This window comes from Saccopteryx bilineata, chromosome 4 (assembly GCF_036850765.1).
Source record: "Saccopteryx bilineata isolate mSacBil1 chromosome 4, mSacBil1_pri_phased_curated, whole genome shotgun sequence".
NCBI lineage: Eukaryota > Metazoa > Chordata > Mammalia > Chiroptera > Emballonuridae > Saccopteryx > Saccopteryx bilineata.
In genome coordinates, this window is record NC_089493.1 from 181,214,765 (window position 1) to 181,230,342 (window position 15,578).

At 36.5% G+C, this 15,578-nt stretch overlaps 2 protein-coding genes across 4 annotated transcripts in view; one reads left to right on the forward strand and one right to left on the reverse strand.

Annotated features, from left to right (window-relative positions):
• The window catches only part of LSM11 (LSM11, U7 small nuclear RNA associated), a 152,765-nt gene that overhangs the window by 31,645 nt on the left and 105,542 nt on the right, over window positions 1-15,578 (forward strand). The window lies entirely within an intron of this gene.
• Window positions 5,665-15,578, reverse strand: part of CLINT1 (clathrin interactor 1) — a 58,620-nt gene continuing 48,706 nt past the window's right edge. Inside the window, exons 9-12 of one of the 3 annotated variants that reach the window (XM_066273151.1) lie at window positions 14,277-14,351; window positions 10,778-11,070; window positions 8,734-8,884; window positions 5,665-7,383 (exon numbers count right to left, since the gene is read on the reverse strand). In XM_066273151.1, coding sequence (XP_066129248.1) covers window positions 7,037-7,383; window positions 8,734-8,884; window positions 10,778-11,070; window positions 14,277-14,351 — 866 coding nt within the window. In that variant the 3' untranslated portion in view covers window positions 5,665-7,036. Of the gene's footprint in view, window positions 7,384-8,733; window positions 8,939-10,777; window positions 11,071-14,276; window positions 14,352-15,578 lie in introns of all 3 variants that reach the window. The other 2 variants (XM_066273150.1, XM_066273152.1) reach the window with 2 other exon arrangements.

The following is a 15,578-nucleotide window of genomic DNA, read 5'->3' on the forward strand; positions in this document are numbered from 1 at the left end:
TTATTTTCTAAGATTTTATTTATTGATTTTAGAGGCGAGGGAAGGGGGGAGAGCAGGAAGCATTGACTGGTAGCAGTTGCTTCTCATAGGTGCCCTGACTGGGCAAGCCCAGGCTTTCAAACCAGTGACTTTAACATTCCAAGTTGGTACTTTATCCACTGTGCCGCCACAGGTCAGGCAAGAGCACACACCTTTAGAAAGCATGCAGTGCACTTTTTGAAATGGATCCTTAAGCAAGCAATGCAAAGTCTCCACCTTTCCTGTCGCTTGCTCTTACCATGTCTTCTAACCACTGATGGAAACTGTGTTATACTGTTACAAATCTGCTGAAACTTTTGCTTTTGAGATTTGGCTACTATCTTATTCTAAGTCCTATCACCATTTTTTAAAAACAAACAAAAAGTTTACTCTTCAGAAGAGATCAGTTTTTGTTTGCTCCTGTTGTTGATCTTTAGAAATGCAAATAGACTTCATTCAGTGCTTACTTAAAAATTATATTTTACAACCATTTACTAGCTGTCTACTATGTGTGGAGTGTTTCATGGCATCTGAAACAACGTAGTCAGAGATCAGGGGTAAGCAAGAAAAAGCTGACAGTTTATCTGAATGGCATGTACAACCTTTATTAAAAGGTCTGAAATACTAGAGGAGTAATGAGGGTGGTGGAATAAAACTGGATTTGGATTCCAAAGACCTGTCCTTGGAGACCTGGCTTCACTACTTTGATCTTTCGGAGCCTGTTTCCTCATCTGTAATGAGGGGATAGTGACTGCCCTGCCTTCTTAGCTTAGGGCTGTTGTGAAGATCTGGAAGGAAATGTGCAGATCCACTCCATAAACTATAATATGCAAATGAATATTATCAGTGTTTGAAATACTCAATTTGTACTTACAAACACCCCCTTAGATATAAATATTCATCTTTTATATATAAATGAACTGTTAACATATTTCATTATTAATTGACAGTTAAATAACTATTGTCATGCAAATTTTCCATTCAAGATTTTTAAAGTCCAAGTCAAGTTTTTCAAAGGAAGTCCTATGACAACCATGGCAATGAAAGCAAATGGGACCTTCAGAATAGACAATCGCTGGTGGTCATAGCCCTCTCTGAGGAACTTTTGAGGAGAGTGAAGTAATTATTTATCTCAGCACCCTAGACACCAAGTATGTCATTACCACCTTGCCTGTCTCCTCAGTTCTATCCCTCTTCCATTGAGCTCCTACTCCACCCACTAAACTTCATAAGGTTCTTTCTCCGTTTGGTCTTCCCATGTGTAGTCCACATGGCTGGCTCCTCTTCATCATTCTCAGATCGCCGCATAAAAGCTTCCTTCTCGGAGAGGCCTTCTTGAGTGACCCTGTCTAGATTAGGCCTCTCCTGTTCCTGTGTAACAGCAATTTGGTTATCTCCTTCAGAACACTTATACACGCACACACTTCCACGTGTAGTCACCGTGGTATATAACTGAAGATGGGGCAGGCAGTAGGCACATGGGAACTCTGGTAAACACATGGAAGGAATTTTGGGTAGTGGTTCTCTGGTTTAGTGGCCTATTGCTGTATGGCAGTCTCACTTCCTAGCTGGGAGGGTTTGGATTTTCTACATTTTTATCATGACTTTTAGTCTTGCTTTCCTTGATTTAATTTTTGAAGATTGACAAGTGAAAATATCATAAAAATAAAATCTAGGACTGGAACCTACTCCACAACCTCCTATTTTAGCTACATTTTAGGAAATAGTTTAATAAAACTGGTATATAAATTACCAGACACAAAAGATCACATCTTCAGTGTCTCATTCATTAACAAAAAATGACCCCTTGCCTACAAAATGCACTAGTTTCCAAAACAAAGCTCTTCTGGGATCTGAGGGAATTCTGTCTAGGATTCCCTTCCTCTTTCTGTAGTGAAAACTTTACTGAACATTCTTACTGAAGGCTGACGGTGGTGGTCAGGAATTGCAAATCAACAGTCTTCAGTTTGGGGACCTGCACAGCAATCTTTTCAGAGCCACTTTTGGCTATTTCATCTCTGACGTGCCTATGCTGTTATCAGAGAGAGGTCACTGTTCCGTAGGTTGTGAGAATGAAGGGAGCTGGTGTATGTCAGGTGCCCACAAAGCTCGCTACTGCCATTTCATGAAATGGATGGAAACCGGGCGGGACTCCTCTAGTCTCGGGGATCAAAGTTATGTAGGACTTCTAAGAAACATTATGAACATGGATGCACTCTTTCTGCAGCCATATCCTCTGTGAAGTGTTTGCCAGAGAACACAGTGTACCAGGTTGCCAGGCCTTCAGGATTGACCCAATATATTCCCTCTTCTCAAAAGACAGAAAAAAGAGGTTCACCAAGTGCAACATTCAGTCTCTCAGTCTAAGCTTTTCTAAAAAACCCAAAGTGGGTAAGAAACTTACTTCTTCATACTTATAAGAACTAGTAAATGTGCACTATATATCAGAAGAAATATTCTAAAAAACTGAGCAAAAGGTATGGTGGCACCAATTTTTAATATTCAGTATCCAGAGAGCAATCTCACGTGACAGGCCTTTTGCTTGTGACTGAAGTGAAGGGGGAAACTAAGTTCGTTGTACCTCAGGTAGATCACTTTATAAACCAGAATAAATCAAGCAAAGGGGTACATAGCTACTTGGAAATAATCTCCATTAATTCACAATAGCAGCAGTTCCCCAAGTGGGGCCTGGGGACCACTGTGGAGCCTGAGACCCATTCAGGGGACCTGCGAGGTTCCACTCTTTCCAACCATGTGTCCCTGAGCCTGGACGTTTCCCATGTATCATACTTCCATAAAAACCCATAGCCCATTAGACTGAATGCAGGAGCAGATAGGAGAATCCAGCTCTATTTTATTAAGCCAGGTAATTCAGAGACTTTCAAAAATGTAAAACCAATGCCACTCTTCACAAATTTTTATTCTAGAAAATATAGTTTATGAAATTGTAATTTGACAGGTAATGGGTTACTGCAAAATCAATACTCTTAAAGTTTCTCAGTTTTTATTGTGAATACAGTAAATACCGACAGATATAACCCATAAAAACAAAAGCTCTTTGGGGTCCTTAATGATTTTTAATTATCGATTGATTTTAGGGAGGGAGAAAGAGACAAGAACATCAATCTGTTTCTGTGTGCCCTGATGGGGGACCAAACCGGCAACTTCTGCCCTTCACGGTGATGCTCTAACCAAGGGAGCCACCTGGACAGCGCATCCTTAATAATTTTTAAGAGTGTAAAAAGGGTCCTGAGACCATATTGCTCCTTATACCAACTCTGAGCACTCTTATCTCATTACAAGGTGAAGAGTGTGCTTGAAACCCTTAAAGAACACAACTGCAAGATGTATGGTTAAGAAAAATCAAATGGGAAAGAATTATAGGGTTTCATAGTCCAGGCCTCATTTAAAGTAATGACAATTATTTTAGTCACAGATGAAAGCCGTTTGCCATTGACTTTCAGATCCCTCCCAAATCCCTGGGAAGCTAAGCATCTGAATTGGCTTCATGCTGATTCCCAGCGCCCCCCACCTTCCCCCTAAGCAGCACGGAGTAAAGGGTGCAACTAGCTACCAATGTCTAAAAGGGACACGGCATTAGCAAGGCCACCGTTATTAAAGACACACAGAATTAAGGTCATAACGAATTAAGTCAACCAAAAATTCTCTTTCACAGATATTTTTCTTTCCATCTTTATATCTGATTGCTTAACTGGGTTATTAGAAGAATAGTAAGAACTTAGTTAACAAATCTGCAAGAAGTCAATAAAAAATTGAGTTCTCTACTTCTAAAAGCTGAGACCATTCTGAGGGTTATTAGTGTGGCAAATCTCACACCAGGAGCTCACTTTTGTAGTTTTTCCCTCACATCTGCACTAATGTGGTAGGAGACATGAGTCAACACATTCACAAAACAGCTATTTACAATTTCCTTTCTTTTAAAAAAAGAAAGTGGAATTAAAATTCAGGCAGATAGGAAAATCCTCAATTAGAAATCAGTTTAGTACAAGTCCCTCAGGCTTTCTGCACTACACACTGCTTTTAGGAAGAATGAATTTTAGGGTTTGCTGTGTAGCATTAAATGACACGCACATGAAGTTTTTAGTACAGCAAGTTTTTGATATGTAAGTGCATTTACATAAAAATGGGAAGCAGAGAAACATTTAAAGCAAATGTCAGTGCTGGTGGATTTCACTCATCATTTCAGTTAATTATCCACACCTCCAGATTTTAAGTTCATAGAAAAAAAATGTATTAGGGCCCAGAGAAGTCAGGTAATTGACCAGGTGTCACCCAGTGAGCTGTCTGCTTCCAAGTCCAAGCTCTTTCCACAATACAGTGCTGTCTCCCAGGAGGGCTGAAACACAAAGCCAGTTTATCTTAGAAGCCCATTTGCCATAAGGTGTGCTCATAAGGACAGTTAGCTTTACTTTACTAATGTGTTTCATATAAATATTTGAGAAGAAAAAAAGTATTAACCCTTCCCTCCAAATACAAGTAATTCTAGGTCTCAACTTATTAGTGACTACCACAAAACCAATACCATTATCGATATCATTCAGGCAGTTTATGTTAAACAGTAAAGGAAACATTCAAAATAATACTGTACTAGAACACTGTGTTCATTAATGGTTCCTGAAGATCATATCACAGAAGTAAAAGTGCATCTGGAGTGGCAGTGGAGACTCACAATAACTATTTCCCCCTCCACCCCCCAAAATATTAGGCAGAATGAAAAGTAGATATAACAGAGAAGCTGTTGAAAGGGAGTATACGATAGGCAAAAAAGAGCCCAATAGATTACTGAAGGAGAGTATTTTCTTGCCAACTCCAAATGATCTTGGGGTATTAGAACTTTTCTTTGAAGTATCCCTTAGTAACAGAGACAAATCATTATTACAGTGGATGGACCTCCAGTGAGGCAAGTCTTGTTTTGCTTTCATGGGCTCTGAAACAAAAAATACAGGTAAGATAGCAAACTGTATGTTGAGGTGCAATGCCTGAGGTGGGAGCTTCCTTCTGTCCAGATACAACATAGGAAGAAATCATAGTACAGAAAAATGCTTGAGATAAATCTTCATTTTATTAGAAAAAAAAATTTTAAACACAAAAGTTTAGAAACAAAATACTTATTTCGCCAAGAACCATATAAAGGTGATGCTATATCTCTTATTTTATAGAAAAACTCACTTAAGGTTATGGGTTTTAAATATCAGTGAGGATATTCTCCATACTGCCACCGGAGCCTGGCTTGACTGCTCTGAAGTAACAACACTTGAAAGCTCTTATTCTTTGAGACTAATTTAAACAAGTGAATTGTTGAAAGATTAAAAACCGCAGTCAGCTAATTACACTTTCTCATCTCTTATTCAGCAAATGAATCACTTTTCATTACCACTTAGCAGAAGTACATGAATTTCTGCCTAATTAGAAATGTTGTAGATAGAACATTAGCAAGAATGGAGTAGGTCAGGATATCTTTGCTGCTTCATTTTTAATTCCTAACAGTGGAGTCTGATAAGAAAAAATAGAGAAGACATTAAATAATTTTAAATTATTTATAAAAATTACTTTGCCCAAATTATAATTATTTTTTCCCAAACAATCTCAAATGTCAAAGAGAGTGAAAGAAAAAGCAGTTCAACATTGATTTTAATGAACATTTTAATGTTACATGTAACAGAACATTATGAATACAATGGAAACAAAGTTCTACCAATTTAATAAAAAAATTTCAACACAAAGTGGGGAGGTAATAATTTGATGCCTATATTATGTACTTATTTTAAAAAATATTTCCAGCTTGAGGGTGGAATAGTTTTGCATTCCAAACTCTAGAATCATGATTTCTCATGTGAGCTTAATGCAGTTACAGCAGGAAAACAATCATTTTAATTAATTGCCTTTATTTGTCATTAAATCAATAAAATCTTTGACTGCTACAGGTCTCCTTTAAGAATATATACTTAACTTCTCTATTGGAACCATTTTGCTAATGTCATATTATATACACTCGAAACCAAAACAAAACAAATACTGTATAAAATCTAAAAGCCAACATTGTTGAGTTCTAACATTTATATTTAACTTAAGGTCTTAATGGTTTTTATCTTTTCCATTTTTGAAAAGACACCAAAAAAATAAAAATAAATAATTTTCTCTTTTGACTGTTGCTAACTGTAAAATGGTAGCTACAGGGACAAACATGGAAGGAAGCCTTGCCAAGTTAATCACTGCAAATTGTAAATAATGACCGCTAAAAACAAACAAAAATACTGGAGGGTGTTTTTTCTTTTAAAGGAAACCATAGAGCAGTCCTGAAAAAAATATTTTTCCTAGTTCTGCACAGGATAACTAGAGCAGAAGTTATGGAAAAAGTCCCATAGCTATCACCAATTACTTAAAGAGGTTTTGTTACAATAAAAATTTGGATAGTGTAATTAATAGCAGTGTTGCTGGAACATTAGCAAAAGTATATACATTCCAGTTACCTTTGATTTAGCCATAATCACATATGTATGCCTTTTTTGGATAAAAATATATTTTTTTATAAAAAACTGATCATCCAACTTTAATGATTTCATAAATGGACTCAAGAGTGGTAGTAAAAGGAACAGATCCATTATGACAAGGTGTTTCAGGGACAGAAAAATCAAGTTCCTCAGGAAAAGAAAAGTATAAAATTAGTTTCAAACATTTATTCAGCCCTATTCCAGTCTTCCCACAAACTATGATGTTAAAATGGGCTCTTCAATTTATAAAGGCTTTCTTTCAATGGTCTCACTACCCCATTGGTCAGTTCTCACTGGGAAAAATGATCGACTGCCTTATTTGAAGTGCCCTTGCCTGTCCATCTGAAATACTAGATATTTCACTTTTATAAAACAGCGTTTTTGGTTCTTTACATGGGTTTATTTTAATTAATTGAGAAGAGGGAAGTTGATTAGCATTTTCCATCCCAACATCACCTATCTGCACCACTAAAAATCCTTCATTCAATCTGCTCCTTTATAATCTCTTATTTGCTAAAGTTGGCAAAATTTGCAAAGGCATCTTGCTTGGGCTGCACAGTTCCAGAAGTCATGGCTAGGTTGGGCATGCCCATTCCCACTGTACCCGTCAGGCCCATCCCAGCAGTTGACATCCCTATGTTCATGTTCATGCCCATCATGCTCTGGCTCATCATTGGAGTATTTCCAAGAGGGGACATTCCCATGGCCCCAGTCATCACATTGGGCATGCTCATTGGCATGGGTCCCCCCATCAAAGTGTTAGTCTGGGGCCGGACAGGAAGCATGTTCGATGGAGAACTGAGGTTCACAGCTCCAAAACTTTGGGTCATCACATTCACAGGCTGCTGCATATCTACCAGAAGAAAAGAGACAAAATAACTTTAACCCATTGAATTGTTAGATTCATAGAGCAAAAAACTAATATAATCTTTCTGACCATCATTACCTGTAAGCCCCAATATAATTCTTTTAGTGATTTTTATAAGAAATCAATTAACTTGCATTGTTTATTCTTGAGAAATATTTAGTGGCTGTTAGCTCTGATCTCCCCAAAATGTAGAAACAGTAAGAGTGGGCTGGAGAAAAACATGAGGTATTTTAAAATCATTCCCACAAAATCTATTGTGGAATCCAACCTAATAAGTTGTCAAGATCTATTGTGTACCAAAAACCTTAAAAAAAGTTTATATCCTTTGACTCATTCTACATATTTTTAGAATATTACATTAAGGAAAAAACCCACAAGCACAAAGATTTATACAAACAAACCATGGAGGTCTTTATAATAGCAAAAAGCTGGAAATAACCAAAGTAACCAACAATAGAAGAATTGTACACTAATATGATAACTATAAATATCCAAAAATTTTTAAAGAATATTCAATACATAAAAAATGATAATTTAATGTTGAATAAGAACTGCAAGAAAGAAAATATAGAATGATCTCAAGTATTAAAAATAGTCAGAAAAGGCCCTGGCCGGTTGGCTCAGCGGTAGAGCATTGGCCTGGCGTGCGGGGGACCCGGGTTCGATTCCTGGCCACGGCACATAGGAGAAGCGCCCATTTGCTTCTCCACCCCCCCCTTCCTCTCTATCTCTCTCTTCCCCTCCCGCAGCCCAGGCTCCATTGGAGCAAAGATGGCCCCGGGCGCTGGGGATGGCTCCTTGGCCTCTGCCCCAGGCGCTAGAGTGGCTCTGGTCGTGGCAGAGCGACACCCCGGAGGGGCAGAGCATCGCCCCCTGGTGGGCAGAGCGTTGCCCCTGGTGGGCATGCCAGGTGGATCCCGGTCGGGCTCATGTGGGAGTCTGTCTGTCTCTCCCCGTTTCCAGCTTCAGAAAAAGGAAAAAAAAAACCAAAACAAACAAACAAACAAAAAAAAATAGTCAGAAAAGATGGAAAAAAATATGACAATGGCGATCATCCTTGGATTTGGAATGCAGATGATTTTTGTATCTTTGTCATATTTGCCTAATCTGAAAAAATTTTACAACAAATATTTTTATTTCATGCCAAGAATAAAATACAAAGTAATTCAACATGGCAGGAGGAATAACAAGTATTATTTGAAAAAAATCTTAAGTGAACACACAGTTGCTATCAGTATAGTGTGTTACGTATTTTATTCATGGCTTGAAGCAATCCTGGCATCAGGGCAAAAGATTGCATGTACACAAAGAACTGGGAAATCTGTGGCAACTTACTCTGTTGTTGAATCATTGTATTGAGCGATGGCTGCTGGGGTTTGGAAGGCTGCATACCAGGTAGTAAGTTGTCTAGGCTGATGTTTACACTGGGGTCAGACCAAGTAGAGGGCAAGGTTTTGCTGACTGACTTCTGGATCATATCTGTATTCTGATTATAGAGAGGATTAGGCTTCTGCAGCACTGTGCTAACATTTTGCAAAGGCTGGAAAATAGAAAAATGCTCTAAAAATTAAGCATCTGCTCTATATAGATTATGGGATGGCAGTTTAATCACAGTAACTCCAAATATCTAAATATATACTAAACTTTGTAATAAACTCTTCAAACTAAAAAGAACTACAAATGTTCTATGTTAAGGTCTTCAATATCCTGAATCACTTACTTCCCTAAAATGTTTTTCTGAAGTCCAAATCATGTTTGGGGCAGAAATAAACAACATATTTACATGAACAATTATCCTCCCATCACCCAAAGCCCAGAAGCCACCCACCCAGGACAACTATCGACAACTATCAACTTCAGGTTAGTATAGCTTTAAGGAAATATACAAGTAGAATATTTATTCTTACAAAATGGACTTCAGAATATGATTTCTCCTATTATAGAAAGCAACAATCAAAACAGCAAATTATGTTTCATATATCCTGACTGATATTTCCCTAATCCATATACTTATCTATTGACTAACTGAGCTTGATATATATGGACCAGTTCAGGAGAAAGGAGAAATTCAGGAGAAAGAAGCAGAGGTGCCTGGTAGTTAGTGACAAAGGATAACTGAAGAGAAAAGAAAAGGGGAAAGGAATAGCAATAGGAACAATTTAAAATGTACCAATGCAAAGAATCACAGCATGGTTGGAACTAAGGTTGCAAATAAGATTGGCTTTATACTTAGATCATATAAAAGAAACTCAAAAATAAACTGGCTTGGGCTTGTTCAGAGGGGCATATTTCAATTTAAAGGTATTGGTGTGGCTTTCATGTCCCTTTCCTTAATGTTAGATCTAATTTCTGTTATAAAGAGCAGTCACCTTCTGCTTCTTTTTCTCTTCCTTCATCTTAACACCCAAAAGAAGGAATCTACACATTAAAATGCGTAATCAGCATCATACACAAATATTGTAAATAGCTTCAATCAAAAATAGCAAGTTCCTGGTACAACTCAGATATATATATTCTAAACCCACATTTACTCAAATTCTAAGCTAATATTAGGTCATTTAGATAGAACTATAAAAAATGAATTAAAAAGCTCTCACTTTTAATTTTCCTTTATGAAAATAAGAGCTGACAGAAAAGCCTATATAAACATTATATAATGCAGAGCAGGCCCAGAAGATGGAAGAATGTTCATTATTTTAATGAATTATTTTTTTTTATTAGCAATGATTGTTTGCAACCAGTAAGTGATACTTCCTAAAGAACACAGAGATTTAATTGAGTGAATGATGGTCACAGGCAAAGCCAATACAGGAATACCTCTTTTTATTGTACTTGGCAGACACATGTTGAGGCCAGACCCTCTGCCAGCAAAATGATTATGACTCACTGAATGAAGCCTCAGATGATGGTTAGCATTTTTAGTAATAAAGTATTTTTAAATTAGGGTATATACATTGTTTTTTTAGACATTATGCTATTGCACACTTAACAGACTACAGTATATTATAAATGTAACTTTTAAGTGCAATGGAAAACCAAAAATTCATGTGACTTGCTTTACTATATTTTATTGTGGTGGTCTGTAATCAAACCTGGAATATCTATGAGGTATGCTGGGATCACTATTCCTTCTTCTAAAAATTTTTTTAAACTATTAAATACTACTTTTTAAACTAATTCAATAAATTTTAGCAAATGCCTCTGCTGTGCAAGGCACCATGGTTGACTGCATGGATAACAAGAGAAGTGAGAGACTTGCCCTTTAGACCTCAAATGACCATATCAGGGAAAAACATGTAAAATGCTAATCTACCATTAGATTAGTTGGAGCATCTCAAAAATTATGAGTCATAATTTCCAAGGGAGGCAGACAACTCACCTGTGATCTTGAGATGGGCAAACCCAGCCCTACAGTATTAGTGCTCATCATAGAGAAATTCATACTCTGGGAAGATGTCATGGTTGCCTGGGATGAGCCCATAAGATCAAACAGGTCTGAAGAACCTGAGGCAGCTGGAGTTGGGCCTAACGCCGGCTGGGAGCCACTGGTAAGTTCCACAGCCGATTGCGAGGCACTGCCGAAGAGCTCTCCACTGGAAGGCGCAGCGCCTGCTGGGGCTTGGTTGAAGGCACTCCAGTCACCAAAGTCTCCATTCCCACTAGTTGCAGCTACTGAGAAAGAGAGAGAGAGAGAGAGAGAGGAAGAAGGGTAAGAAACTTTCTGAAGTGCACAGTACACATATAACAGTCTACGAACTGAAACAAATTAGAGCTGATCTGTGTCCATCCAGATTAACATCTGCAGGTACCATCTCCATCTGGACATTATTCTCTCATGAATATTCCATGAGTGTTAACAAGGTGACAAAGAAAAAAATTAAACTCCCACAGATAAAGTAAAATCCATCTCTCAGCAGGTCTGAGGTGACACATAGAAAGTACAATCAAAACTTCCCTTCAGCCTAAGTTCGCACATCAAATATGGTTCCAGCTAAACAAATATGAACTACCTGCGACCCCAGAACCCCAGAAAGCAAGAAGAAATAACTGGTTAAACTTTTTACTGGGAGATCCAGAATTCTCATGCAAGGAGACAGTAATATCAGAGAATTCAACTCATTTCATTCATTTATTATCTGGAAAGGTTCAATGAGAAATCAGACTACAATTTATACTGTTTCATGTAAATAAAACCCCAATTCCATTAGATTAAATTTATGAAACAAAAGCAGAAAAGCATGGAGAAAAAAACTCAGCAAAATTAAAAGTAGGGTTAGTAAATTTATGCAAGAAGTTCTCACTCATTTGGCCATGCTCTGTTAAAAATAAAAGGGCTGTAGACAGCCATGACATATATAACCTTAGTACATTGCTTGCTTCAAATAGGACTGCAGCTATTTAAATAAAATATGGAGGATAGTCTAAAGAGGGAAAAGAAAGAGTATCACTACACTTCAAAGTATAATTACAACAAGTTTAAGATTTAATGTATTCAGTAATATAAAAGTTGATAATATGTTGATTACAAGACTGCTGTTTAAGAGTATGGATTTTGTACCTTAACAGCTGTGTAACCCTGAGCAAGCTACTTAACCCTCTCTGTGGCTCACTTAAAAAAAAAAGAACAACAAAAGAAACAAATCTAAGTTGTAAAGAGTGAATAATTTAACACACAGTTAAGTGTCATTGAACGTTTGTTATTTTTACTTTGGATTAACTGTGAAAAGACAAGGCAGAGCCATTCTCTTTCTTTCAGGTATGTCATACAGAGTGTAAGTCAAGTTTATAAATTCTTCATATGGAATATTAACAACTTGGAACACAATAAATATAAAGGCAAATGTTACTTTCAAAAGTTTTTTAACTAGGTTATACACAATTCTAAGTAAATAAACCTTTCATTAAAGATATATATGAATTAATGGAAGTTGAAAAAACAAAGGTGAATAAAGAGCTACATATAAACTGTCACATCTGAAAGCAAACAGTATGAGTTTCCAAGTTAATTACCACCATATCTTTGCACTCCTGTTCCCTTACAACTTGGAAATACATTTTTTTCTAGGTGAAAAGGTAACCAAGCACTGCGATACTGTGTCTCATTATACTAAATATCAAGAGAACATTAAAACGTTAAAATTATATTCTTCTGTTACCATATTAAAATGTAAGTGCCCTCAATAGAGAAAATAACTCACTTAGAAACCCAAGCTCTACCAACAATTTAATACAAGAACTGGGCTAATATTCATTACCCCAGGGTTTTACTAAAACATGCCTTTGATCTTATTTACAAAAGAGACTGAATTAAGAGTTTTACAATTAGTTCTATATATTAAACAATTTAAACTAGTTTAAGGAAGATTGTTGAATAAAGGTAAACTTTATGCTGATTTTCTATTTGCTTGATAGATAAAACAGAAATAGAATGGAAACTAGGACAAAACATGTTGCCCCATCTGAAAACTTTATATGAGATGATTAATCATGGGAGGAGGATATTTCTAGTGGGGCATATATTGTTCAGAAATGATTAATCATTGTTGCAACAGTTTAGCCCCTTGCGTAACGGTGATCAAGTTATATTAATCACACTCATACAGATGAAGAGATGTATCACTTCGCAACATTAATATATTTGAATTATTTGCATAGTAGGCAACTTTATAAATATAAAAACTTTGAGAATTACACAGGCAGTCTGTAAAATTTCAGCAATGTTTATCTTCCACTTTCATTTGCCTAAAGTAAGATATTAAACCTTGGAAGGCATAACCACACTTCTAGAAGAAACAGTTAATTACTCCACAATTCTGGTTTCTGAGAAATACTTGAAATTTACACAAGTAGGCTGTCAAAATAACCCCAAACCACATTAAAATCATGCCTCTTTTTTCCCTAAATCCTTACAAACCTAAACCAGACATCACTAAATATAAATTTTAACCCATTTAACATAACAATGATAACTACTTGAAATGAGTAACGACTAATTTGGTCAAATTACATCTTTCCTCCCTGCCTCGCCTCCTGTTTAAGACGTTTATCTCTAAATTTTTTGTTAATTATACTTCAATTTTCTAAAAGGCAAAAAATAAAAATCAATATCCAAGAAAAATATAGGCTTAAACATCAAGAATTAAGGTAAATGGCTTACCTTTTTCTCCCTTTTAAAATTAATATTTTTATTTACTACCTCTGCCATATACTGTGGTAGCTGTTTAACTTTGGGAATCTATGAGTCCCTATTGTAGAAAGTTGGAGGCATATACAACATAATGATTCCATATTTTTATATATTGTTAAATGGTCACCACAGTAAGTCTAGCACATTTTAAAATTTCTCATCTAACATGGAGTGAGGAAGCTTTGCCTGAGGTTTAACTGCTCAATACTTAAGGATGTGTCAAAATGAAGTTATTTTTCATAGAAATGCTCTTAAGATATCTGAATTACAAGGAAATGAATTTTAGTAAGACAGCCTGCCCAAAGAAAAGGCTCCTGAATCTCATTCATGAATATCATAAGCTAAATGTAAAACTACAACACCCTTGCTACTAAAATGAGGTTATTTATGCATATTCACACTCCCTACTATCCCCCTACCACCAAAAAAAGAAATGAGGAGTTACTCATGAAAAAGAACAATTTTATTTAGGTGCACCTGATTGTTACCAAATTATTCATTTGGCATAATTAATTCATTTGGCACAATTCATCTGGCCCAATAATATACTTTTGAGTAAATTCATTAGGAATTATATAATAAATACTACAAGGGGAAAAAATTGCCAAAAATAAGCTGATGTGGGAGGGAGTTTTGTTTTGATAGCCTTTTTACCACCCCTAGATTTCTGGCCAATCAGATCTGATCATACCTTGGGAAGGGAAATTGCCTGATGCAGCAGCTGAGCCAAAGTCAGCAAATCCACCAAATAAGTCAGCTGATCCTCCTAGAAATTAAGTATGAGGACAAAGTTACACTGTTATAACCACAGAACAATGGATAGTAATTTCAGGATGCCATTTTAGCGCCACTTAAAAAATACCCACTAGTAGAGGGCCCAGACCCATCCTAAAAGGTAGTTTGTTGATCCAGGTTTTCATGTCACTATGTTCCCTTTAAACTTACACTTTAGTTCTGTATGTAGTCGGATAACTGATAGTACAACTGTGGTTAAAGTTATCCCTCACTTACATTCATGAACATCATGTGGATGGACATGCAGTTTATCCAGCCTATAATTATAATTACACTCTTTATAAGAATCTACAATGGATGAAATGCTGCTGGGGAATAAGATAGTCACATCCTCTCAAAACATCATCCCACAGATTATTTAGTAAATACAAAGGGACAAAACTACTCTTACAATGGAGAAACTGATGGATAATCACTTAAGTGAACAAACTCAATCATCAGACAAAATATTGTAGTATTCATGGGCCATCTAAAGCAGTGGTCCCAAACCCCTGGGCCACGGACTGGTATCGGTCCATGGGCCATTTGGTACTGGTCCGCAGAGAAAGAATAAATAACTTACATTATTTCTGTTTCATTTATATTTAAGTCTGAACGCTGTTTTATTTTTAAAAAATGACCAGATTCCCTCTGTTACGTCCATCTAAGACTCACTCTTGACGCTTGTCTCGGTCACGTGATACATTTATCCGTCCCACCCTAAAGGCTGGTCTGTGAAAATATTTTCTGACATTAAGCTGGTCCGTGGCCCAAAAAAGGTTGGGGACCACTGCTCTAGAGAAAGGAACAGAAAGGGCAATTGTCACCCATTTAGAAATTCCTGCCAAATATCTAATGATGAAAAATGAATCAGACAAATACAAATTGAGGACATTCTGTAAAACAACTCTTAAGACTTCAGAAAATGTCAACATCATAAAAGACAAAAAAGACTGGGACTGCTCTAAATTAAAGGAGCCTAAAGAAATATGACAAGTAAATGAAATGTGTGATCCTTGACTAGACTCTGGATTTGTTTAAAAAAAGTGCTATCCAGAAAGGACATAATTGAGACACCAGGGAAATCCAAACATGGTCTGTATATTATTAGACAATGATACTGTTTTAATGTGCAATTTCCACAAAAATTAGGAGATATTTAAAAATGAATATGAAGCAATAAAATATCCCCTAATTTTTGTGAGATGATCATTATATT